We start from the raw sequence: 27,290 nt of genomic DNA, 5'->3' as shown, positions 1-27,290 counted from the left end.
TTTCAGTTAGAGAAATTGAATGTATTGTACATCTTTTACATTGTTGATTCTGTACACATGACATCCATTGCAGTCTGTCCATCCCGGGAGAGGGATCCCTCCTCTGACGTTCTCCCTAAGGTTTCTTCCCTTTTTTCCCCATTGAAGGGTTTTTTTCATATTTTGGGGAGTTTTTCCTGTGCCGATGTGAGGGTTTCGGGACAGAGGATGTTGCATGTGTACAGACTGTAAAGCCCTCTGAGGCAAATTTGTAATTTGCGATTTTGGGCTATACAAAATAAAATGAATTGAATTGAATTGAAAGGCTTTTCCTTACAGAGGGGCTTCTCTACTCAGTCCCACAGCCTGATGGGGTCAATGGCTTAATGCCATCTTGGTGTTTCAGCCCTTGTACTCTATTGATATCTGTGATGTGGACGATAAGGGCGTTCTGCGTGTCTCAAGGTTCTGATAGCTGCTCACTCTGGCTTTTAAAACTCTGGAGGCGTCACGAGTCATTTTAAACACACATCAGCAGGAAAGATGCGTCATGACCTGAATATACTGATGATGCTGATCATGACGACAGGGGCAACTTTCCTCATTAGATGTCCTACATTCGAATTAATGCAGCAAATCAGTCCTCAGAAATACCTTAACATGGGCAAAGCAACAAACATGAAAGAAAATATAATCGTTGAACGCAGTCTGTATAAAATGATCTGAACGGAAACAGTTTTAATGGTTTACAAATAAAAAGCTGGAAAAACATCAACAATCCAAAAACCAAGAGAAAAAAAGCAGTTCAGTAAGTCTCTCAATCACAGACTCAACGACACACACAGAATGATAATATAGAAAATTAGGATTTCAACAAGCAAGAAGACAAACAACCCGATCTGTAGCACAGATCCTTAGCAGATTGAACCTGTCAAAAGAAAAAAAAATGTAATTATGTATATATATATATTCACACACACCTATAGAAATATAAACCTGAACAGTCCATGAAAATAAAAGAAATCTTGTGCCGTTGTGATGGATTCTACTCCCGGCGTATGTATAATCAAGGCTTACAAAGCTCATAAAGTCACACACAGAGAGCCACCACTCCTTTTTTAGGATCCTTCTTCCATCCATCAGTCCGTGTATCGCTGCACTTCCTTCGCTTTGAATCCACCCCGCAAACCAACATCAATCTGCATTATTCACCACGCTGTTCTACAAACACTCTCCCCCGTTCAGTCGTCATTCCTCTTCTGCTTTCACTCCATTTTTGACATCTCAAACTTTGTCGTCAAGGTTTCCTGCAAAAGAATAACACGACATCACACTCTGTTCTAATGATACAAGAGCGTTATTGGTCTCTGCTGGAAGGCATCTATAATATTGCCCTCAGTTGTTCGTAATAAAAGTCAAAGAAATATTTTTGTCAAGAAGGAGGGTGGAAGTAAGAGGGGAAAAGAAAGGGTTCTGAGGCTGACAGCAGCTCAACCTTTTTTAGAACAAAGACATTTTTCAGGACTCAAGGCTTGAAAATGGCATACCCATGATCTAAAAAGGTTAAACCGCTGCATACGATCTATTTGAATAATCTGGATGGCATAATATAGGTAACACTTTATCCACATCTGTAAATGTCAGTGTTGCGGATTAAGACAAAATAAAGATGGTACACTGCACAAAAGTAAAGGTTTTAGGCCCCCGCCCCCCAAAATGACTTTCCACCCCCTCACGTCTGGAAAAGTGTGCAATTAAAAAAAAAAAAATCAAAATGTTTTTTTGTTGTTGTTGTTAATTTTTCATGCACAACAGTTCCACATCGCAACATCACAGAGTTACTACCGCCAACCCCCCCGGTCAGCTGAAGTTTTCCTGACTAATAACCCCCGGTTGGCTTTGGCCGACTAATACCAGCCTCCCCCCCCCCCCCCCCGCCCCCCCTTGAAGTTGTAAACACTGGAATAAAAGAATCACTTTTCAGGATGATTAACCCTTTGGAATTATAATATTATGGTTATCCAAACGTCTGCTAGATCATAGCATAATGTGTTAACATTCTCTCTGCAAAGGATTTTGGTAAAGTGATGGACCAAAACTCTTGCCCTTACCTTCCCTAAACACCATAAAGGAAGTACTTCCCATTAAAACCCATAGACACTCTGTCTATGGGTTTTAATGTCTCAGTTTAATACAGCAGATTACATAAGAGTTTGATTCCAAGCACTTTGTTGATTGATGGATCATTTATAAAAATATATAAAGAAAGGTTCAGCTTGGAGATCAAAGAGTAAATAATTTGGAAAATGGTAGGAAAAAAGGGTCAAGATAAAAAAAGGATGTTGAATATATTAAAGAGGTTCAGACGGATTGGTGTTTAATCACAAAAAAGGTTTCCCTAAAGGTTCTCCGTCTTTCTCTTCTAGATTATCATTAATGGCGATCGACGCAGACCGTGTGAGCGTTCGCTGGGTTAGGGTTAGAAATTATCCGTTTTAATGTAATCATATTTTATTATGCTTTCACACACACACACACACACACACACACACAATGTGACGCAATGTGGCAACAGCTGCTCTCTGCAGTGATAGTTTGCCACCCTCTGTTGCTGACAGAACAGAACTACAAGTGTCATAAACCACCAGTGTTTGCGTTTATCTTTTGCAGACACAAACCAATTAAAAAAACAGAAAAACCAAGACACTTTACCTCATCCGAGTCCAGCAGAGGGGGCAGGGCACTGTGGGACAGAAAGGGAAAGAAGAAGATTTGAATATTCGTTTTTACGTTAAAATCAGTGTCAACATGCAGACATCATGCTGATGAGGACTTACACATCAGCTAAAGATGAAGGGACATTCTCTTCCACCCATTTCAGATCCTCATCCTGAAAAAACAACGATCAACTGGGATTAGGAAGTCATAAAAAGAACCAGAATAGATTGAAGGGTTGGGATTGAGAGTTTTGGAAACTCGATCATTTGGATATTAAAGTAGGGTGAGAATGAGCTGTTTAAAAGAGACTGCTGAGTGATACCTTTCGCAGTAATCGATCTATTCCGCACAATATATGAAAATGAGCGCAATATTTTTGGTGCTATTCAAGTTAAACAAACAGAGGCGCAACATACAGCAGAGAACCACTTTACACACTGCTAAGCTAAGCTAGCTGCTAGGCTACTTCCACCTCAACATCTACTTTCATAAATAAAACAGCATTTGGCTCAAGAGGTAAGTAGGTAATGCTTACTTTTATACCATTAAATCAATTGAATACATTACACAATCATTTTTTATCAATAGTTTTAGAGGCAGTTTCGTTTTCGGGGTAAGTAAATCATATAGATCAACGCCTAATTGTTTTATTTAGGATATGTCTTTTCACATTACATTTTCTAATGTCTATATATTCTGAAGAGTAAAAGGTTTTGTTCTTTAATGTTGTCATTGTGTAATAAGTGGCATACAAATTACAATTAAAGAAAAATTACAATAATTTTGTTTATCGCAACTATGTTGGTGCAATATATTGCACAACTAAAATAAGTTATAGTGAAAGCCCTACCTGCAAGGGTAAAATTTTATCATAGGCAGTCTTAATCCTCAAAAAACTGTAAACCAACTGTTAAACGCCCAAATGATACTTCTCACATCACAACAAAAAGAAATAGGAAAAGACGATTAAATTGAAAATGGCAGATGTTGCTGATCTCACTCACCACCTTGTTGGCTTGGGCCGTGCAATTGGCCTCATTTTTCGTGCCCCGCATTTTCATCCCCTCTGGAAAAGTCAAAAACAACACCCAGATGAAGAAAAAACACATGGGGGGGGGGGGGGGGCGTTATAATCAATACACATACAGAACTTTCCATGCTGAATATTTCATTGAAATCTAGATATCAATGTGTAATTTATCATTTAATTATAACTGGTTAACTCTTATCTGCTAAAAAAAAAGAACTCAATGACATTTACATCGATGTTGAGCATTTAATCTCAACTAACAAATGAACTAAATCAAGATCTAGGATCTAGCTGAAAAATAACACAGGGAGGTAATATATAAGGAGGCAACAATTGAGGGAGGAGAGCTGGGAGGGTGAAAACGGAGGAAGGTTTCTGACCGAAAGCCTCGTTCATCATGGGCTCCTTCTCCTCTTCCTCACTCTCTTCATCTAACAGAGGACTGAAGGCATACCTGACAAACACACAAAACACTAACTTAAGTTTATAGTTCAAACGCGAGAAGAAGTGTGAAAAAAAAAGAGGCTTCACCTCTGGTTATTGGCCGAGGGTCGCCAGAGGAACATGATGACCAACAGGATGATGGAGAACAGGAAGCGCCAGAAAGCGTCTTCTATCCACAGCTCTTTCCAATCCTGTAGAGAGAGAGAGAGAGAGAGAGAGAGAGAGAGAGAGAGAGAGATTTTTTTTTTAAAACACTTTATTTACATCCAATTTCAAACAAACAAAGTTCTGATGTGCTGGAAATCACTGGTTGCCTTGCTACATAATTCATGTCATAAAAACTGGAGCAAACACCAATTCATTGGTGATGACTGAGCAGACATCATTAAAACACCAACCAATAAATTCATTAAAACACACTTTGGAGATTTCAACATTACCCTTGTTCAATGCGCTGCGTAGTTTGGACAACAGTTTTTTAATCTAAAACCCTCCTGCTCAGTGAGGCCAGCCTCCTCCCTCCGGCTCATGTGGTGTAAAACAAACTTAGATCTGGAAAGAAATCGATCGCTTTTATACCCTTTTTGCCTTTTGTTTTCTTCAAGAATGTTCCTATTTTTTCGGAGGTGTACATCTTCTGTTGCTGGCTGTTACTTAAAACCCCCGTCTGAGCATCACTGCAGTCTGATCGCTCCACTTCGCTCTCGCTTTTGACCCCGACCAGTCTGCGCGTCTCCTCCATCCTCACCATTTCCCACTGGAACAGGCCCCACAGCCGGGGACGCTGACACCACGGCCCCCGACCAGAGACGCGACGACACCCGGGCCGGGCGGAGCAGGGACCCGGCGCCTCGGACAGGCTCTCACAAAGTGCCCCTCCTCACCGCAACCGAAACATTTCATCAACGAGGATGTTGCAAAACTCACGTATTCATAATCATCTAACCTTAACATGGAAGCGGAGGTTGAGCTCCACATTCCAGTTGTTAAGGGTCGTGTATAGGTGTCTGTGGTGAGACACTACGTGCTTCAGAAACGGAGACTTAAATCCAGACAAGATCTTTTTGATCGGTGACACCACCTTTCTGGAGAACTCTCTGTTGAGATAAATGGAGGGACATTTGACCAAACGATTCATGTTGCCGGCAACAGCAGGACAAACAAATTGTTCACTGTGAGGCCTGTCTCAACTACGCGGTTTACGTTCTCCACCTGGTCCAAGAAGATGACCACGGCGCGGTTCATGCGCGAGGCCGACCTAATGCTGCCGTGCCCGACCTTCTCCCCCACAGCCAGCCTCCCGAGCTCCACGCTACACGAGAAATCAGCGGCGATCGTGAGGTGGGACAACGTGTCTCCATTTACCATGGCGTCTAGGGACGCCGTCCGGCGAGACACGGGCAGGAGGAAAGAAAAACCAAAGTAAAAAAAAAACAAAGACTAAACCCACAACTAAAGTGAAAACCAACCCATAAACCACATTAAATTAAATATATATATATATATAACTAAGGGAAATAAAACAATTAAAGAAAATCGCTCACTCAGCAACTCGCTCACACACCCTCACTCCCAGCATGCACCGAGAGAGAGAGAACATGTACTTCTCAGTTTTTCTACAATATTTGCGTGTTGCATTTGATGCATGATAAATGTTTCATGGGATTTTTTAGGTCACTAAAAGGTGAGGGTGTAATAGATTTAGGAGATAAGATAAAAAGGGAAGAATTGTGAATGAGGTTAGGACTTTACAGTGCATCACGACTCCATTTAGGCAGAGAGGGTTTGTGTTGTACTCACAGATAGACATTTAGACACCTGGAAGGTCTTGGTGGTCCAGAGGAAGAAGATGCCCGACACTGGAAAAAAAAATACAAGCTTAAAAAAAAAAAAACTTGTAGTGTGCGTTTCAAATGAGTGCTTCTTCGTACCTATGACAGCGAAGATGAGCGTGTTAGTGAAGTGTCTGTAGAGGGAGAGCTTCACAGCGTTCCTCCTGAGCCTCAGCAGCTTCATCGTCTGAGCCAGACTCACAAAGATGTTCGCACACAGTGAAGGAACATCGTCCACAAGTTTCTGAAACACTGAATGATCATCTTATAATGAAAACAATTGAGGTCTAACCCTTTAATTTGCACGAGGTATAAGCTAACATAGGTCCAACAGTTACTAAAGATTGGTTATTGTGATTTATAGAAACTTGATATTAGTAGAGAGGGGATTTTGCTGGACACATATATATATATGCAGAGATGAAGCCGAAAGAGAGAGAAAGGGGAAAAGGAGAGAGGGAGAGAGGTAGAACAGTTTTACTAAAAAGGGGAAGCTGCTGTCACAGATATCCACCAGCAGAGGGTAGAGTCGAGCGCAGCCAGAGGAAAAGCAACCAGGAGGACTACGTCACCTTCAGCCTACAGGGAGAGTAAAAGAACAGAAGAAGAAAAGGTGAAAATAATAGCAGAAAAGAAGAGGGAGTGTACAGAGAGCAAGAAAGGGTGAATGCTTATTTAGAGGATGAGAAGGATGTGTTGAGAAGCAAACATAGAGAGTAGAGATGGTGTAAAGGGTGGAGAACAGGCATGCAGACACAGCGCACCACCCTCAGGAAGCACACACGGTTCGCCAAAGATTCTGCACGGTTTGCAATATTATACTGCGTAATAAATGTTTGTCAATTCGGACCGAGTCTGTCCTGCATTTAATAGATGCAATGACTTGCCTTGGCAAAATGTTTTCAGAATTTGCCCATTCTACACCCCAGGAAGACTATAGTAAGATCTCCATCAGCTTATGAGCGTCCCTTTAAATCAATACATTTACTAGTACACCACAATAAGATGTGATTTAGTTGGAGTTATATGCAATAGAAAAACTGAACACTATGTTATCATCTCAACTTTTCTCTGACTCTTTTAGTCTGAACTAATTTAAGTATGTGATTTCATGTTAATACTATTGAATCTCCTCTTAATTCATAACTTTTGGGACAACACACGTTTTTTCATTTGAATAAGTAAAAATGCCATAACTTGTGCTGCTGTGAAAAGGATATCCACCAGACAATACAGGAGTCAATGAAGGCCAGCGCTATGTCACACAGTAACACACCGCTGGAGTGGGTGCCTCGATCCTGAGGGGACAAACAGTTAGACACGGGGGGTGGGGGGGGTGGGGGGGGTAGGGTGTGTGTGGGGGTGTGGGGGGGGGGTGGGTGGGGCGAGACTCACAGCGTTGACTCGTAGGATCCCCTCAATGCTGGAGAAGATCAAGTAGAGTAAACCGACTCCTACGACTCGGTGGAGCAAAGCCCCAAGTCTGGGTCTGGTGGTGGACACACACACACACAAGTCAATTTTAGTCATGAAAGTTAAGAGGATTAGAGAGAAAAGTGTATAAAAATATATTTTTATGAATTGCTAATTCTAAAAATATTAGAAAACCTCCCGACTTACTTGACGATGCCGTATCCCAGACTGGCGATTATAACCAGAATCCTGGCCAGAGTCCTCTTCACTGCAGAGAGCACCTCAGCAAACACCACGGCCCCCTGGACTGCAGGAGGACACACAGTAAGCCTGACCCCTCCCATCCAGTGGCAAAGAATCCCGTGTCCCCCCCCCCCCCGTCTTTACTCACCCGACACGCCATCGTACCGGATGCTCTGGAACTCGGCGTAGTAGACGGCCTTCTCCAACATGCCCAGGAAGATGACTCCCCCAATCCAGAACTGGATCCTCAGCAGATCCCTCCAGTGGTGAGCCAGCAGAGCCAGCCACAGCACGGCCAGCAGCACGTACACAATGCACATGACCATGTAGAACTGGAGACAAGGCACAGCAGATACATCATACCCATCCCACAAGTGCAGTGGTTTCCCACATGTGCGAGGGGGGGTTCTTTTTTCCTGTGTGCGTGTGTGTCTCCTTACCGTCATCAAAGGCCACTCAGCGGCTGATAAGTACTCATAAGGACCCTTCATTTGTATCTGCACTGCAAACACAAACGGAGGCCTTCAGATCAACGGCTCTTCTGCATTCAGAATCCAGACATGCTGACATGAGGAACAAACTGCCTCATTCAGAGCTGACTCCCAATGGTCCGCTATGTAAATAATATATATTTGAATTGGGTCCATCTGCCCCTTTTCAGCTCTAGTGTGCAACCTTAAAACATAAATCAACTGCAAAGTGTACAAAATAGTTAGCAGTATTCAGCAGAAATACATTTTTTAAAAATCCAAAGAAGTCACTCTTTAAGCATTAGTCTCTCCAACGTAACCAGAGACAGTGCGAAAGTGTGCTTTGAGATGCGATAAAGATTTACTATCAGTTTAAATGTCAGAATCCAGTCCCTGGGGGCAAACAGCGTAAAGACAGCAACATCACTAAAAACCTGCAGCATGATTGTGCAAACAAATCAATCATTTGGTCTCAGGAATTATTTCAAAACGGCATTAACAGCACTATAAATTGTAGTGACAAGAAATCACTAATGTTAATGGTTAACACTGTGTCGCTGGGATTGGTGTGTGTGTGTGTGTGTGTGAGACTGACATTTTAGATTAACGTTGCTCTTTTCTTTGGGGTCTTCTTTGATCTCTTTGATACGCAGGATGAACATGTAGGGTGCGTCCTCCCAGGTCTTTGCCTCCACGTCCAAGAAAGAAGCAGTCTGAGCAAGACAGTCAATCCATCAATAACTACCGGGCACAGTGAGCTACTGGTTATGCAGCATGGGCATGCATTCAGGCCACATTTTTACCACAGCAGGGCATACACAGCAGAAACATTGGCAGGGGGAACAGAGTGCTTGGGTGAGCAAGTGGCAGTCTGAGGAGGGCTCCAGATACTACAGGAAATCACAGTGTCCAAGTAAAGGATTAGGAACAATCCGCAGGATACATTTGGCTTTTTATACTCAATTGAACGAGGGAAAAAAATAAGAGAGAGCGAGAGAGACTGCAAGCCAGCAGAAAGAAACAGCACGACTGACATGTCTCAGTTTCTAGTATTCCTCAATACAGCATGATGTTCATTTAGGATATTAAAGTCCATTTAGTCTCAATTTATCATAATAAAGTTACTTTGTGGTTTATTAACAATTAGAAAAAATACGGGCTGCATTATTTAGATTTTTCTTTTTTGCTGATATTCTGGGATTAAAACCAGGTCACATGCACCTCTCTTAACCGCACTGCACAGACCTGACTGCCTCCTTCGGCGGGGATGGAAGCTGGGCCTCCTTTGGGGGAGAGTGAAGCTGTGGCTCCTTTTGCAGAGGTGGAAGCTGGGCCTCCTTTTGCAGGGGTGGAAGCTGGGCCTCCTTTTGCAGGGGTGGAAGCTGGGCCTCCTTTTGCAGGGGTGGAAGCTGGGCCTCCATTGCCGGAGGGTGAAGCTGGGCCTCCTTTTGCGGAGGGTGAAGCTGGGCCTCCTTTGCCGGAGGGTGAAGCTGGGCCTCCTTTGCCGGAGGGTGAAGCTGGGCCTCCTTTGCCGGAGGGTGAAGCTGGGCCTCCTTTGCCGGAGGGTGAAGCTGGGCCTCCTTTGCCGGAGGGTGAAGCTGGGCCTCCTTTGCCGGAGGGTGAAGCTGGGCCTCCTTTGCCGGAGGGTGAAGCTGGGCCTCCTTTGCCGGAGGGTGAAGCTGGGCCTCCTTTGCCGGAGGGTGAAGCTGGGCCTCCTTTGGCGGAGGGTGAAGCTGGGCCTCCTTTGGCGGAGGGTGAAGCTGGGCCTCCTTTGGCAGAATCCCGTTTTTGCTTCACTGCTACAACCTGAGAAACGGCGAGCGACAGGATTCAGTGAGTTAAACATCCCAGAATATATGAAGAACATCAGAGTCCATTGGGGTGTTTCCAAGACAACCTTTTAGGATGTGCACCTGAAGGACAGGACCAATAAGAACACACAGCAACACTATCCAATTCTATTAACACATTCATTTAAATTGAATTTTGTTCAAAACAGAACACCTAGATGTGGTGATGAAGAGTGTGTTAAAAAATAAAATGTATAACTTTTATCCTTAAATATGAAAAAAAAATGGCAAATAAGACACACTCCAACATTTTCTACTGCAGGTTGCCAGTGCTCCTGTATAATCCAGTGAATGTTCTCTCTTGTTGCATCTCATGATGCACATTATCTTCTAGCTGTGCTCTACTGAATCTAATGTGCCTTTTCGTGTTCCTGCTCTGCTCTTCAAACTGCAGAAAGTTGGAACAGATGCGAGTGGAATTTTTTGGATGTGCACACCTTCGACTGCATAATGGCATCTCTCCTTCTCCTCTGAAGCTGTGTCTTGTGCTAATAACCACAGGAAAAAGGAGAAAAACATTTAACAGTTAATAATAGATATTCTGCATTATTAAGTTGTTTTTTTACCCCGTCCATGTACTTTACTAGTGAAAAGCTTGACGTTGCCTCTTGTGTTAATGTTTGTTGAGCGGGTCCTAATGTGTGTGTGCCTGTGAGTTGGTGATGAAGGTGTGTGTCCCCCTGTAGTTCCCTGATGTTCCCCAGTTTGAGAAACACTGTTTGACATGAGAATGTCGCCATCATTTTAGCATCAATCCACAATCAACTGCAGGGGCGGTAAACATCTATTTTCTTTTTATTGTTTTGGTTGTGCAGTTTGATTCATTCATTCCAATAACATCACCTTTTTGAGTGTCACCTCAAGATCGTCCAGTCACTTACTCAGGACCTTTTCATGAGTTATTGTGTGCTTGCAGTGTGAATCCATGTGTGAGCGTGTGTCACCTCGCTGTCCACGATTGGCCCGCAGGTGATGACACGATGTTGATGAAAGACATGATATCCACTTTCTTCTCCTTGTTCGACCACCTTCGAGCTGAAGTAATTTTCTGCGCTTGCCGCCTGGAAGCCGACAAACCGTGAGACGCGACAGAGACAGCAGGCCGTAGCTAAACATATTTTTAAGCCATACAGTTTTTTATGAAGGTTGTGTGTCAAATGACTGACTGTCGTTGTACAGTGAGCCCCTTATTATTTATTTAATGTGAGATGGACCCAGAGCTGTCATCAATGCCATCAATAAGGACAAAGTCAATAAAGCAGATTTAAACTGATCATGTGAATTAAAAATGATTTATGTCCTATTATGCATTGATAAATACTGCATTGAACTTGGGTTACAACCAATTGTTATATCTACCATCAATAACTCTGCTAACAACGGTTTATTATCAAGTATTGTTTAATCTTGAAAATCCTTTTAAAGAAAGGGCTAAAGTGTGTTTTTTAGGTAAAATGAATAAAAGCTTAAAATCCTCTGAGATTATGCAACCTGGCTTTTATAGCTTTTTGCATAACAATTGTTGAGTTGACAATTTTACTTTAACTTTCAGGATGACTGTTAAGTATAATTTGTGAAATTATTAGCTTGAAGTAACTAACGTTAGCTTGACAAATACATCAAGATAAATAAATAGATACTTTTTTGGCCCCTGGAAATAAAAAAATAAAACATTTTAGAAATATAACACCTTAAACAACTCAATGTGTCTTGTATCCCTTCTCACAGATGAAGCAAACATGTGTGGGTTCTTAGTGTGGGTCTACTGTTTAAATGTATACCGGTGTTACTACAGCCCTAAAACCACACTAAAAGCAGACAGAGGTGAGAGAATGACAGAAGTGAAGAATAGACAAGAAGAGAGAACAGAACAGAAGAGAAGAAAGAGAATAACAGAGCAACTCTCACGTCCAGGTTGAAGACTTCTTTGTAGCAGTGTGAGCTCCTCAGATACCAGGACACGTTGAAGTTGACGGGTGTTGCCGCGCTGCAGGTCTCGACTTTCAATAAGTGCATTTCAACCATAATGATACAAACCCAGAGGAACAAGAAACAAGAAAGTGCAATTTCATCAAATAAGCTGATTTACAACTTGCTCTAGATGAGAGGCATTAATTGCAAAAATATTGCAACTGAAATATGAAACTGTGGTTGCAACTTAGTATAACTGCAGTAAACTTCTGACAGATATTCAGCATGATGGACATAGGCGCTGTGTCCTCAACTTCACCCCAGGGCCCTCCCCCATTCTTTGTGCTTAGCTATGCAAAACACATGGATCACAGGCATGATAAAAAGAAGCATTATGCGCTTACGCTTGAGATGAACGGAGCTGCTGTTGAACAGAGTTTTAGTGTAGAAGAAAACGTTCTGCTTTTTCAAAGTTTCCTGGAACAAACAAACAAAACACCTTATCAGACTTTTTCAGTGTTTTACATATGTTTTCAATTATTGATTAAAATGGCAATTACTTTTTCAATTAATTGGACGTTTTAGTTGTGAGAAGGCTTTTAATATTTTGGACCCCATGGGACTGGGATTTTTTTGTTTCATTCATACATTCGATTTCATACAAGATGAAAAAAACTGGAACCAGATAATGTTTTCATTAAATATTGCTAAAAAAAATTGATCAAATCATCTAAATAGTTTTAAATTAATTTTCACAAATTAATAAATTCCCATGAATCCGCTAACGTTAGAATCATAATAACATATAGGGGTGGAAGAAATAAATAAAAATAATAAATTGTAATAACATCACCTGGATCACATCGACACCACAAACCTTTTAACTTCCTCTCCATCCTGTTTGACTACTTAGCAGCTAACACTAACCCCGCTCCGCTTCCACGTCACTAACTGGCGCACTGACCACATCACGAAAGGTAACTCACGCTGTCGATGTTCAGGGTCCACTTCCCCAGTTCGGACACGGCACCGACAGTCGCGACCAGCACCAGCACCAGCACCGAGGACCAAATAGCGGGTCCAGCAGAGCTCGACATTTGTAACCCAGGATAGAAAAAAGAAACAGTTAAAATCAACCCGACGACTCACAACAAGCTCGACATTTCCTGGTTCCGGCTGACGTTGGCAACGAGCAGTGATGCCTTCAGGGGCCGGAGGAAGTTTAAACTGTATTATTCCCACTGATACATGTGGATTGGTAGTTTCTAGCACAATAAAACAATTAATAGATAAAACTAATAGTATTATTTATTTCATTTTATGTTCAGTAGTAATTTCTTTAGCTGAAAGTATTAACCGAAATTTGTTTGAACGTCCTGGTGTCTGGCTTAACATAGTTTCGTGACCACCGGAGGGCAGCATCAACACAGATTTGATCTCAATACGAGAAAACATATTTAAACAACTTTATTATTTTATTATAGTATTGACGTTGTATTTCATTTTTTATTCATACAAAAAATAGAATGTGTACATCTGAACATCCAGAGAATGCTCATTGAGATGTTGAGATGTTCCTGTGCGTTCACCTGAACAACAAACTGGACTCCGCTGAGGACACCCAGGTCTTTTGGTGTGCAAGGAGCACTCCTGTGGAGCTTTTATGCCTCTCGCGTAAAATATCAAATTAAATATCAAATATCAGTCAACTATCTTGTCAGAAGGTAGGAATCCAGCTGCTCTGGCGTTCCCTATAGAGGCCCTCACATCCAGGAAGGTAAATAGATGGGCTTGATGTGGACCCTGCCTGAAGACAACACTACCAGTTCTTTCTCTCTCAACATCAGGAAGGCGATGGTGGCACATGGGGTAGTGTGATGGACTGCGAGCCGCAAGGTTCTTCAAATCAACTTTCCAAATCGTCTTGAGTCGATGACAGGATTATGGATTTAGGCCTCTACAACCCAGACCATTTTCTAGCTGCTCCAGAGAAGTCTGGCTGCCTCAGTCTTCACTTCCGGCCCAAGCAAGTCCCCAAGAAGGAAAACTTCTTCTACCCCCTTGGGTATAACTTGCGCACGAACAGCTTTTGCGCCACCAAGAAACCCAACAGTCCTCATGATCCCCAATTGTTCCCCGCAGCAAAGGACTTAGAAGTTAAACGAGACTCAAGCAAACGCAGAAAACCCTATAAACGCACAGTAAGGCTAAGTCTGGACAGAAGTTAGATTAGCATGTGTCGTTATTTTTGTATAGTGTTTACTGTATTGTTTAATGAGATATTGTGTATCTTTTTGATCTGAATAGGATGTGCTTTGCTTTAAGTCCTTCCTTCTTTCTAATTTACTAACACACACAGTTGTCCCAACACACATATACAGTTACCTACAGACAGAGGTTTTAACTATGTGAAGAACACACGCGGTGTACAAACACAGCCTGTTACCAACACTTTTGCCATGTGGTCGGTAGCTTGGCATCCAGCTATCTCCCTTCCTGAGCTCTCCCCTGATTATCTCACAGAGACACACACAGACCCCCCCCCCCTTCCACATGCATGAATGAATGTTTTTGTTGTTTAGATATATTCGGATATTATATAATAGCTTCTGTTGATTTCAAATTGTATTGATCTGATTAGTGTTATTGGAAGTTAATAAACCCTGTTATACATTAAGGAGAAGTGTTCTGTGATTTCTTGTGATTTCTGTGCATAGGTGTACCGAAGAGCTGGTTGGAAACATAGTCACCGTACAAACTCAAACCTTAACTCCTTGCTCTTAGTGAGTGAATATCAATTATGAGACTTGATTTATAGTTTGGTTATTAATCACTTTTCAGGGTGGTGCCCCGTTATTTGATTTATTTGTGAATTTAACTTGGCAATTATTAATTGATGTCAATGATTAATTTCACACAAGCAATTAACCAACACATTATGTCGCGCCCAACAAAATGGTGCCCTGCGTAATGTCGTTCCCAACAGCCCTCTATTGGCCAGTTGCCACTGGACTCTGCATCTGTCTGGAGAGGCCTAAGACAGATGCCCAGCTACAAGGCCAAAGCCCCCCACTCCATGAACGACCTCCGCCTGGCTAACGAGCTGACTGATTTCTACTGCCACTTCGAAATCTCAGACATTCATTTCTGGTTCATTATTCTTATTCATTATTATATGTGTGTGCATGTTCTAATACTTTTATGGGTGTAAAGAATCAATGTGTGTTTTACACAATCAAAGTGAGCACAGACTAAATGGTCCCCCTAGATCGCAGTGGATGGATTTGATATAATATGAGTAACTTTAACTCCCATTTGTTGCTACTGAAGACGAAAACCTGCTCAAAAAAACGTTTTTGTTGTTTAAACAGTCCTAAAACAATACGGGGGTGTTCTTATCAAACTAACAAGAGGAAGTAGTACACTTATTGTCTTCATAACAGTTTTGAATGACCAAAAGATTACTGCCATTATATTTATTTTTTTTACAAAAATCCCGAACTTCCAACGACTTATTTCTCACACAGCTTTGTATTCAATGCTTAGTGTCACTTTATAGTCATTTTGCACTTTATCTCAGGTTTTGGTTACTCTTTGTGTTTTTTATTGTTGTTGTTTTGTTGTCTCCCTGAAGTTTTTGTTTGAATACCATTGATGTTGTGGACTTTAGGACCTGGGGGCTGACTCTCCCTGCTACTGAGTATATGTGGGTGGGTTTGTGTTTGCATGTGCGTGTGAGGGTGGGGGTTGGCTGGGTTGGTGATGCATTCATAAAGAACTTGGATCTCTTCGCTCAGCTGGTTTTTCTGCCCTTGGAAGTGGGAGTGCCCTCCTCTCTCCCCACGGCCAGCCTCTCTCTCTCTCTCTCTTTCTTCAGTGTGTATCCTCTCGCTCCCTCTTAGCGGAACCTTCTGTCGCAGTAAGTAATGACATGCTTTCCCCTTCACGTTTTAATCGCGTATTTAGTTTAAATACAGATCCGATTTATTCTTGAGGAACTGCGAGTTGTGTTTGTTGGTTTTAGACAAGCTTCTGCTTGTCTGCGTGTGTTTGCGCGCGTGTGTGTGTGTGTCCTGTGCTGAAACCTGACACTGTACAGGTTATATGAAGATACAAGCTTTGTATATTGTTTGATCCTGTCTCCAGCGTTGGAAAAGTACGTTAAAAATGAAACTCGCAGTGGAAAACATTAGCTAGTTCTGCGTTTAGAGTTTTACTTGATTTAAGGAGCGTCAGTGAAGGGCACTTCAACGAATTCAACTGTGACAGCGAGGTGTAGTAAAGCAGCTGAGTCACAGGGCGTACTTCGTTATACTGAAAATGTAGCTAACTATTCATTATGCATTACGCATATATATGTACTGCTGCATAAACAGTAACTATGTAATAACTAATTAGCGCTGCAGGAATTTGTTTAGAAACGGAAAAATTAGTTTGATAGAATAATCTTATTTATTTACTTACATGTAAGTTAGTCAGCCTCGCAGTAAACAACAAACCAACAAGCTATTTTTACGATATAACTTATCTGTAACCCCATTCATTAATCACAATTGCCATTGGTCATGTTCTCATCCTTTTTATAGTTTATATGTGTTGAGCAGCACTAGATATTGTTGTGTGAAAGACTTTGACTTTGAATTTATCTTTGTTTATTCCTAACCTTTCCTCTCCATCACTCTTTTTCAGACACGCAGCAAAATGTTTTTTGCACGGAATTTAGTCAAAGGCATCATAGATGTTGTGAGGTGAGCAATCAAGATTTTTTTTCTAACCCTATTTTTTCTTCTGTAGAAGCTGAGGGTTTCCATATTGCTTTCAGTCTTTGTGCTAAGCATTAACTGTGTGGACTGGATGCACTGACTCCTCTCCTCTCTTTTTCCCCCTCTGTCAGCAACGTCGACCCGGCTCAGTTTCGCTCTTCAGACCCTGTGAGTGTAACACCTGATAAAGCAGAAGAAGCTCCACCTGATTCTCACAAATCCTCCTCAAACACATATGCTAATCCTAATGTCTCACCAACTTATTATTGTTGGCTCCATGGATGTTTTTAATACTCACTTAATGTCATCGGGTCATGGTGTTGGAAATGCAAATGTGGAGTTTGGGAATGTTGTGTCAAGTTGAGACACCTCCTCTTTCTCTTTTTTTCTGTTGCGTCCATTTCAACCAATTTCCTATTACTTAATACCCATTTGTATATTGGAACATCAGGAATGAAGTTCACAAACCGGTAATGATTATAGTTATTTCATTCAATCATTTCCACCTGGAGATTCAAACGATTCACAGTTATAATCTGATATCCGTACTATCCTAGTTATGAATAAAGATCATTTTATAAGTATTGTTTGGTAAAGTAATTTTTCTGAAAGATATTTTTCAAGAATGTATCGGATGACATTTTTCTCATTCAGTAACGTTAGAAAGGTTTTAAGATCAGATGGAAATGTCCTCATAGAAAGCGTCCCCACGTCGTGTGTACACCTCTTAACTGTGAAACTCTGCATTGATCCAGGAGGTTTAATTCCACCTTAATTTCTCCCAGTGGAAGATTTTTAAAGCAAACAAACACACTGAATGTTTAAATGCAGGGCACACACTCCATTCCTCTGACTTACACTAGTTCTTTGTGTGCGTGTGTGTGTGTGTGTGTTTGCAGCCTCCTTCTCGCGGACCTCTGAACTTCGCAGAGTCTCGTGAAAATGACGAGGAGAAACAATTCCGGAGAGTTTTCCAACAGCTGGCCGGAGAGGTGAGCCCATAGTAATAACTATCCATAAAATCATAACCCAAATTAAAAATAATCATGTTTTACATGTTCAACATTTTAGACCTCTCAGCAAAAGTCAGCGATTAATGACACTTTCATGCTAACTTTGAAAATGGAACTGATAACCTCCTTCAATCAAATATCCCTTAATCAGAAATGACTGCATAACTAGTCCCTAAAGTTGAATAATGGTCAGAACGAGGCAAATGGAGAACACCCTCCAGGCACTATTTCATCAGCAGATGTTACTGAAGTCGTTTTTTGTGGACTCGTGCTTTGACAGTGTGTAGGATTTGAAACAAACGTGTACGCTTGTGATTGTAAACGTGTGTTCATACTTGACATTTCATCATAGTGACACCCGCGTCTCTCTCTTGTGAGTTTTGCTGCGCCCTGTTTCAGGAGTTTCTGGTTTTCTTTCAGCCAAAGGCTTTGTTACCATTTCAGTACTCAACTCAAAGGTTTTAGCTACTCGGCAGGTTTAGTGTCGGTGAGGAAGCTCTCCCTCCTCTCACTTGATCCTTTATCCTCTCACCACACCTGTCTGCCTGCTGCATTCCAAACTCCACCCTGCTGCATCCCCTCCTCGCTGTCGCTTACTCACTTTATCATGTTCATCAACATCCAAAACTGGTCTGTTTCACATCTGGTTTTGTGGACATTGCAAACTGCTTGTTTGTGTTTACATTTAGCATTCATACCAACAGAGATGACATGCAGACAGTAGTCAGAGATTGAGCAACTTTTTCAGGAAGTCTTTAAATGCTGCATTAAGCACAAAATGGATTTTCAGTCTTGTGAAATTAAATCAGGGAGAAGAGAACAAGGAATTTATACTTCTTGTAAACGTAATTAGTCAATTAAAACACACACAATTTGATGACTTGAGTGCTGGTTTATCCTGATGCTAATCTTTCAAAGATCACTTTCTGTGTATTTGAGTACTGTTGCAGTCCCCCTGCTCAGAGCTGCCTTTTGGGAAAATGAGGGAGGTGGCCTCGGTTCCAGGAAGTGTTGGAAACAGAGCTCTTTCTCTGCGTTCCTGCCATTGTCTGGCAGGGCGGAACCCGTGCCTGAAGGGCGTGTGTGTGTATATAATGTGTGTCAGAGGTTTTCTCTGACTCATCAGAGGGTTTTGTGCACCAGTTAGACCAGAACTCAGCATCAGTGTCAGTAGGCGGATCTTTCTAAACCAACAGCAGCTCTATGGCGGATGATGAAGAGGATGAAGATGACTGTAGTAAAGTATCTGTAAAATAACGAAAGAATCCAAAATGAACGTGGGGAGTATTAACAATGAAACTATTTCAAAACATCTGTTTATTTACTTATTCATTTTGCAGGGACAATGCACACTAATCAACACTTGTACTGCGAGTGAGCCAGAGTTAGCCAGAAAGGCTCATTTTCATGTGCTGTCTCCAGCCAGATGTTTTTAAAGCAGCGTGAAATAAAAATAAAAAAACATTAAAAGATTATACCAACCTCTCACACAACTTGGGCAGGATATTCAAGTATTCAGTTATATCTTTCACCCTGATTTCTCACTCCTTCACAGCAGATACAACCCAGTTGAAACATGACCATTTATAACTATTCAGACTGCTCCGGCAGTGACGGCCTGAGACAGTTTATGCTGATAGAACCAAGAAGATAAAGAAGCAAAATAAAATGAAGAAAATGTCATTTTGTGGGCATCTTCATCTTGGAAAATAACAACCTGTCCCGACTAATTGTCTGGAGCGCCGAGGGAGTAGTGGTATTACGACTTTCACCACTTGGAGGCACTTTTCTTTGACTATTTACTAAGAACATTACAGGTTCTTTTAGAGGTCCAAAATCACATAAAGGGTTTTTCTACAATAATTTTTTCTATCAATATGTTATCTTAATAAAACATATGTTTTATTTTTGAGTTTGTTGTGTTTATACCTTATAGTAATATATTTCTTATGTAAATATGCAAATATATCCATAAGGATCTGTACAGTTTCACCACACAGATATGGCATGAGTTGAGACATTCCTTAATCAACATCGTGCTCTGAAAACACTCATCGAGGGAGAGCATGGCGTTGCTTTGCCGTATTTGGAAACGGGAATATTTCAGAGTTGTTTTGAGGTTTTTTGTTTTTTTCAGCAGTGAGTCAGAAGCTGGAAAAATATCAAAGGAACTAAAAAGAAACAGCTTGATTTTGATTTGAATCACACTCAGATCAGCTGTGACTCACTTAGTTTGTGGGGTTTCCTCTTTGGAAAAAAACAACCCAAGCATGAAAACCCTATTTCTAAATTGTGTGTGTGTGTGTTTCAACAGGACATGGAGGTGAGCCCTGTTGAGCTGATGAACATCCTCAACAAAGTGCTTGGCAAACGTGAGACTCCTTTGCAGTTTCTTACTGCATGCTGCATGAAGGCATTCTTCTCTTTGGCAATTCAAATTGTTTTACCTACTGTCAAACTGTTTTAAGTTCTCTCAGGTGTTTCTCGCTGATTTTTTTTAATTGAAGATTGACTCAGTGAATGTTTGTTAATGTCTTTAGATGGAGGCCTGAAGACGGACGGTTTCAGCATCGAGTCCTGCAGGAGCATGGTCGCTGTCATGGACGTATCCTTTCACTACACGTGCTGCTTACACCACGTTACCAGTAGTAGTAGTTGTAGTAGTAGTAGATGCAGTTGTTGTGGGAGTAATAGCAGTAGCAACAGTAGTAGTAGTAGGGTAGGGTTGACAGTAGAAGTATAGCAATAGCAGATGATGTAGCAGTAATTAATTATCAACAGCTTTATTGGTAGATAAAATATTACTGTGTCACAAAGGAAAACATTTTTGTAGACTATAAATTAAACGTAGTCAAACTGTTACTAAATAGTAAATGTAACAGTAGTAGTAGAAGTAGTGGTTTTAATTGTATCTTTAGTTGGGTTTGCAGAGCTGTGTCCTAACTAGAAAGCAAAGACCTTTGACCTGACTCCTTTCAGAGTGACAGCACAGGTAAACTTGGCTTCCACGAATTCAAATACATGTGGAACAACATTAAGAAATGGCAGGTCCGTTTGTGTTCTTCTTTTACTCTTTTTTTAGAGTTGAAACAGTTTGTGTTGTTTTGCTGAGTTGCTTATGTGTTTGTTAATTTTCTCCAGGCTGTCTATTTAAAGTACGATGCAGATAGTTCCGGTACAATATCCTCTGGTGAACTTCCGGAGGCCTTCAAGGCTGCAGGTGAGAAACTGTGTGTGTATGTGTGTGTGTGTGTGTTTCTAATAACCAGGAACATAAGTGTGAACCGCGGGTAAGGCCTGTTTGTTTACAAAACTATCTGTTTGCAGGTTTCCCTCTTAATGACCAGCTCTACAAGCTGATTATCCGTCGCTATAGCGATGAGCATGGCACCATGGACTTTGACAATTTCATTGGCTGCCTCGTGCGACTTGACGCCATGTGCAGTGAGTCTTTTTTATATACATTTATTTACAAAATCAGCCAAAAATACTGTATATATTTTGAATAAAAATTATATAGTAAAAGGTTCTGACAGTTGGGAGTATTTCACACCTCCTACCTTAATCAACTGGTTAAGTACAGTATCCAGCTTTTTCTTATGCTTCTTCACAGAAGCATAATAAATATAACTGATCTTACCTTATAATATAGATTTTAAGTCCTATGTATTAATTGAACATGAATTAAATGATAGGAATTAAATCTGTCGACTGCTGACTCTTTTAGGTTTTTCCATATGTTCCATCATTCTTGAAATCTTTAAAATATGTATTATTCATCTTATTCATCTTTAATATTAAATAAGTCTTATTTAGGGTCATCAGCTATGGTAATTGATGAATATGTATGTGTGTGTGTGTGTGTTTGTGTTTGTGTGTGCTTGTGTTGCGCAGGAGCCTTTAAGACCTTGGATAAGGAAAACAAAGGCAGCATCGACCTGGACATCAAGGAGGTAATAAACTCTTCAAACTTCACTTTTCTTTTAATTAATTCTCATAAATCTGGATCAATTTCCCAAGGGAAATGTGCATCAGTTGCAGTACAAAAGGTGTACCTCAACCTCGATTTGATTAAATTATGATCAAATGTACTATTGTGATTATCCTAATAATCCATTCATAACAACAAGACAACATAACCCTCTGCATTGTAATCATCTTTGTGTTTTACTAAATAGTAAACATTATTCATGAGATACTATCAGGTATTCAAAGATAAGCAATGATTTTATTTTGGATTCCCACAGGGATATTTATTTTGCTACACTGACATTATGAGAAGTACAATAATTAATCTGATTATCATTTGTTTTTAGGTTTTTTTAAACACTTGTAGCTGTACAACATCTTTCATTAGGATACTTGTCTTTATTCGTATTTTTATTCGTATCTAAAGCCTTCTGATAGACAACTACTATTAACCTGAGCACTGAGCTCAACTATCTACGTTTTGAAGGATGTTGACTTCTGGTATATTTTAGGAAAATATTAACTGTCAATAATAATTGATGTCGTAATTAAAGGGAACAACATTAATATTAAGTCGGATCTTCTGTGATCTGGATTATGGAGACCGGGCAGTAAGAACAAATTTTAGTGAGACTTGAATAGAAAAAAACCTGAAACTATAAAAGTTAGATCAGATTTTCTGTGGAAATGACCAGAACCAAATACAAGCAGCACTTAAAATACTTTTACTCTGGTACTCCACTATATCTCAGAGGGAACAATTGTATTTTTCACCCTTTATATATTGTACTACTTGATGATTTTGAATATTTTTGCTTAACTGAAGGATGAAGTGTTCGGTAGCTGTGCCTAGGGGTGTGAATGTTAGATACTGACCATGAAAATGGGTGAATCATTCCATGTAGTGTTGTTAGTGGTATATACAAGTACAATCCATTTACCAATGATCTGAGCTTATGCTAGTGTTGAGAAAATTCTCCTAATTTCAGCTAGAATAGGATTGAAAATGCAACAAGCCTCTTCTCAGATACATGTGGTTCTTACAAGACAGCGCTGCTACAAACATACATGTGATGAACCCAGTGTATACAGGAGTTAAATAGATGTGAAAGACAATTTACACACCAATGCAGTTTCTGGTATTAATCCAGAAATATTATATATAATTGTAAAACATTGACAGGGAATATTGTATTGCTCAATGTATCATTTTACTGAAGACATACTTTTCCTTGTAGTGGAGTATGTTTACAGTGGGGAAATAGCAATATACTTCTGTCAACACTGGAAATGCGACTTGTTTCCCATTGATAAGTGAAAAACATCTAGGGATCAGATCATATTGGACATTGCAGAGATACTTTGGAAATAAGTTTGTCTCTTTTTGTCTTTCAGTGGCTTCAGCTGACGATGTACTCGTGAAGCGTTGGAGGGAAGCAGCTCCCCACAAGCCCTCTTCTCTTCTTTCATCTCATCCCTCCCTTCCTCCCTCTTATTACACTCGCTTTTGGATGTGCAATATTGTCTGAAAACCCCCTCATCACCATGGTAACGGGACCAAAATATCAGAGTCAAAAAGGAGAAAAATCCCACTTGGACCAAAATGCAAGCGACCAAAGCAGAGCTGATGCTGCTGATGCACCATCCTGCTGCCGCCAGGCGGTGGTGCTATGTTGGATTTCTATATTCACATATAAAAGTTTAGAAGGTCTTGATTTTTTTATCAGGAAACAAATAAAATGACACAACTCAAAATTAAAAAGTGTTTTTGGGAGTGTGACAACTTCATCTGGATTTTTATGCAAGATAGGAATCTTTTGTTGTAGTTTTTTTCAGTTCAGCCATTGGGGACCTCACAAATCATGCTTACAGTCCAAAGCTTTTTCAACAAGCTCCTGATAATTGACTGTTAATATATTAGAAAGGAGCTTCCAGGTGTAAACAAAATCTAGGGCTGTCAATAGATAAATTCAATAATTAATCACACATTTTGAAATTCATTAATTGTGATTAAAAGTTTGTTTTCTTTTAAAGACTAAATCGTACAAGTAAATCACTTTAGAAAGCGTGTATTTTAGACACTGTTTTTTAATTGTATTTTAAACACAAAACGACACACATTTGATCATCTCCAAGGCCGGATTCCACCTGGTGGAACATGTTGAACTAGGAACTCCTCCTGCTGTCCTCGTGCACTTTGCTCTCAACTCTCCATTATTAGACGGCTGTGTTTAAAGTGCCAACAATGTCCCCACATTTAACATGGACGTTTTTATTGACTGTTTTCTAGCGACACAGTGGTGGTCCTCTGCAGACTGTTGTCAGCGCAGGGGGTATATTGTAATGAAAGTAGCAGCTAGCGGTGGCGAAAGGGGTCAGTTTGCCACTCACCTTTCTTGTGTTTTACACGTGGAGCAAATCCTCTGCACAGTCCTCCGCTGTATGTCGCACCTCTCTGATCCAACTGACCGCAGCTGGTGGCGGTTTTGTTTCCGTGGTCAACTCTGTTTACTTCCGGCACACAGGAGGGATTTTTTTTTTTCAATCTTCCAATGCAAAGGCCCGCGACCCACTACAAACGGGTCCGGGACCCACCAGTTGAGAAACACTGCCCTAGGCGATACTAAGATTTGCGCCCTCCCACCTACGGCCACTTTGAACCACTTCCATTCCATGTTATCATTCTGCTATACATTATAGGTACACTATGTTGTTTGTATTATATTGTGCATTTATATTTGATAAATGTACTACAAGCAAATATAATGGTCTCAGAATATTTTAATTTTTAGTAACTTTGGCCAGACAGGGTTGGCCAGTCAGCAGGATCAATCGGTTCTTTCCTGATGGACTCATGGACATCAGAACTTGTTGTGGGGGAGAAAGTGTCTGCAGGCTGTAGTGCAGAATCAGGGCGAGTTGTGTCTGTTGCTCCTTTACCTGAAGGCAAATAACCACATCAGTGAAGTTCTTTAAAATGATGAAAAGATCAAGAATGGGGTTGAAAGGTAACAATTAAGGTGTTTAGACATTAATTTAGACATTTAGACAATTTCTGATATTTAAGTACCTAACGTTAAATTAAACCGTTTTAAATTATGCAAATAATGGCTTGCTTTCTAGGAACGAAGCTGCTGACGCTGGCTAACTTTAGCTAAGGTCACTTATGAAAAACTCTAGCTAACGTTAGCTAAGGTCACTTATGAAAAACTCTAGCTAACGTTAGCTAACGTCACTTATGAAAAACTCTAGCTAACGTTAGCTAACGTCACTTATGAAAAACGCTAGCTAACGTTAGCTAATGTCACTTATGAAAAACGCTAGCTAACGTTAGCTAACGTCACACACAAATGTATTCCGTTTCATATCGGTAAAATAAAATCGGCATAATGGAGGTAAAGAGTGTCCCGGACAAGTCTCAAGGTGTATTTTGATTAGGGATTAGAATGTGTCATCACTATGCTAGCTGGAAGGCTCCTTAAGTCTTAAAGCACGCTTTCTAACAAGGGCAACACTAGCCTTGTAAACGATCACAGTGTTAATCTAAAGCATCCAATGTGTGCCATGAAATGACTTGTCTGAGGTGGAAATACGTAACGTTACCTCTTTACAGGGCTTTCTTCTCCTGCTGCTTTTCTTCGTTCCTTTGCACCAGAGTTTGCACTGATGTTACGTTAGCTTGATCCAACCATAAGCTCCGCTGCGCGTGACCGTCGCGCCCCCACCAAACACATATAACATACAGTACCTATGGCGGGGGCGCCATGTTTATTTGTTTTAATCATGGTTTTATTTCACCTGGGTTTTATTTCGATAATCAAAGTTGTTGGAAGAAAGATGCGTTATGCTAGAGGGCGCTACCCACGAACTTGGCGCCGTAGGCGGTCGCCTTGGTCGCCTAAAGGAAGAGCCGGCCCTGCATGTACGTATATTGAACATTTTCCCACTTGGTCCTTAATGCAATTTATTTAATGATATTTATGGTCTGGTGCAGTGTTAATAACAATTTAAGCTGTGTTCACAACATAGCATGATAAACAACTAAAATGTTGGCCAGAACGAAAAGAACGTGGATAATACCGGAATAAATAAAAATCGATATATATTTAATAAAAACGTGAGCACGTACAAATACGCACGCACGCGCGCCCTAAATCGCCATGGCAACCGAGGGTATTTAAGGTCAGCGGACTTTCTGAACGTTCCTTTTGCACTTTGACTTGAACACGAACTTTAAACCTCTTGTGAAAGCAAACTGTTGAGAACAAAATCTTTGAGTTTTTGACTGCTGGACGGAATCTACTGGATACGAATATTGTTGGAGAAGTGAACGACTACATAACATCTTTTGTGGAGCACAGACGAGGCTGAAACAGGCCCTCGGGAGCGGCGGAGCATCGAGGACGACCACCTGCTGAAGGAAGTTGGCTGTGATTTGAACCTTCGGTGTTCAAGTAAGACAACGTTTTGATCCTCTTACATCCTTAGAAGGGTCCCCAGGTTATACATGGCTAAGACACATTGAGTTTAAAAGTTAAAGAAATAAGATTTGATGGACAAAGACACTCAGTCGAGGATTTCTCCGTGTAAAAGGATTATTGGAGGGGCGGGATGTGTTACATCTCGCGGGACATCTTTGGGGTGTGTTAACAATTAGTGTAGATGTTTTAAAGCACTGTTATTTTGGTTTGAGGGTAACAAATCGTCGAAGATTAACATTGGAATTTGTGAAAAAAAATGGCGCTGAGAACGCCATGGAACGCTGAAATAAATGTTTTTATTTGGAAACCACCGGGTCCATAGAGACGGTTGAGGTGTGACGTCACTACGTGAAAGTGTAGTCACGGTGGTTGAAACTTACTTATGAATGTATTATTACATGCTCCATACACTATTTCTCTTGATATTTAACATTGAAATGCACTCTGCTCGTGGTTGATGCATTTCATAAGAGTGACAAGAGCGATTTGTTAAGTAACGTATAGGACTGCATGTGCGCGTGCTGCACCTCCCCCTCGCGCTGCGATGTACAACTCATAGAATAAAGAGGTGATAAATTAAAGAAGGACTGATATCAGGAAAACGCCCGATACCAGTTCTATATTTTACACTATATTTCACACTAGTCTGAATGTTAGATGTACTCTGTGTAGACTGTAATAAAGCTTCCTGACTGATTCTTAATGTACACACATGTAAATACATGCACATATTCATATTTAGAATAAACAACTGATAGACTCTATCTTCTTTCATATTTACACCGCCAAATCTTTCATTTTCTCATTAATTATGAAAAGAAAATGGTGTTGCAATATCAGTCATATATCAATATCTCCTTCAGTTTTCAACACTGAATCAAATGCAAACAGTTTTATTATCCTGCGTTTTCTTTTGTTAGTGTATTATTTATTGCATGACATCTACTTTGAATCCACTTTTAATGCAATATGTGATGTGAGAAATGACCACGATGTGCATCGGTGATCTGAGGGTTGTGTTGTTGTTTATTTACCCTCAGATGGCCCGACGGTGCAGCTACACCAGCGTCCAGATCCCGGACCCTAACCGTCCCGGGATCCTGCGGACCATCCTCAGGATCAGAGGACCGGCCTCCCTGATCGGCACCTCACCTGGGCCAGCTCCTCCCTCCTC

At 40.8% G+C, this 27,290-nt stretch overlaps 2 protein-coding genes across 4 annotated transcripts; one reads left to right on the top strand and one right to left on the bottom strand.

Moving 5' to 3' along the window:
• Positions 1-307: 307 nt before the first annotated feature.
• On the bottom strand, positions 308-13,780 carry zgc:162698 (Transmembrane protein 87A-like). 3 transcript variants are annotated; one of them, XM_062561292.1, is made up of 21 exons: positions 12,877-13,780; positions 12,295-12,367; positions 11,888-11,979; positions 10,924-11,040; positions 10,417-10,467; positions 9,464-9,935; positions 9,375-9,409; positions 8,725-8,842; positions 8,100-8,161; positions 7,808-7,991; positions 7,624-7,723; positions 7,399-7,492; positions 7,224-7,301; positions 6,103-6,211; positions 5,972-6,030; positions 4,259-4,362; positions 4,108-4,181; positions 3,702-3,763; positions 2,817-2,869; positions 2,692-2,722; positions 308-1,286 (listed from the first exon to the last, which is right to left on the bottom strand). In XM_062561292.1, the coding sequence occupies exons 1-21, from the start codon at positions 12,985-12,987 to the stop codon at positions 1,245-1,247; spliced, it is 2,121 nt and encodes a 706-aa protein (XP_062417276.1). In that variant the 5' UTR covers positions 12,988-13,780; the 3' UTR covers positions 308-1,244. The 3 variants fall into 3 exon arrangements, with proteins under 3 accessions (XP_062417276.1, XP_037320307.2, XP_037320301.2); XM_037464410.2 differs by lacking the exon at positions 7,224-7,301 and adding an exon at positions 6,514-6,582 and having other exon boundaries at positions 9,375-9,935; XM_037464404.2 differs by having other exon boundaries at positions 9,375-9,935; positions 12,877-13,779.
• A 1,862-nt stretch (positions 13,781-15,642) lies between these two features.
• capns1b (calpain, small subunit 1 b) lies at positions 15,643-23,418 on the top strand. Its single transcript, XM_037472804.2, has 11 exons — positions 15,643-15,809; positions 16,580-16,638; positions 16,785-16,821; positions 17,553-17,645; positions 19,981-20,038; positions 20,207-20,271; positions 20,646-20,714; positions 20,808-20,886; positions 20,994-21,110; positions 21,561-21,619; positions 23,031-23,418. Exons 2-11 carry the CDS (start codon positions 16,592-16,594, stop codon positions 23,055-23,057), a joined length of 651 nt encoding a protein of 216 aa, XP_037328701.1. The 5' UTR covers positions 15,643-15,809; positions 16,580-16,591; the 3' UTR covers positions 23,058-23,418.
• The last annotated feature ends 3,872 nt before the right edge of the window (positions 23,419-27,290 follow it).

The sequence above is a fragment of the Pungitius pungitius genome, chromosome 3, assembly GCF_949316345.1.
Source record: "Pungitius pungitius chromosome 3, fPunPun2.1, whole genome shotgun sequence".
Classification (NCBI taxonomy): domain Eukaryota; kingdom Metazoa; phylum Chordata; class Actinopteri; order Perciformes; family Gasterosteidae; genus Pungitius; species Pungitius pungitius.
Note: the sequence above shows the minus strand (reverse complement) of the source record. Positions and strands in the feature narration are given on the sequence as shown.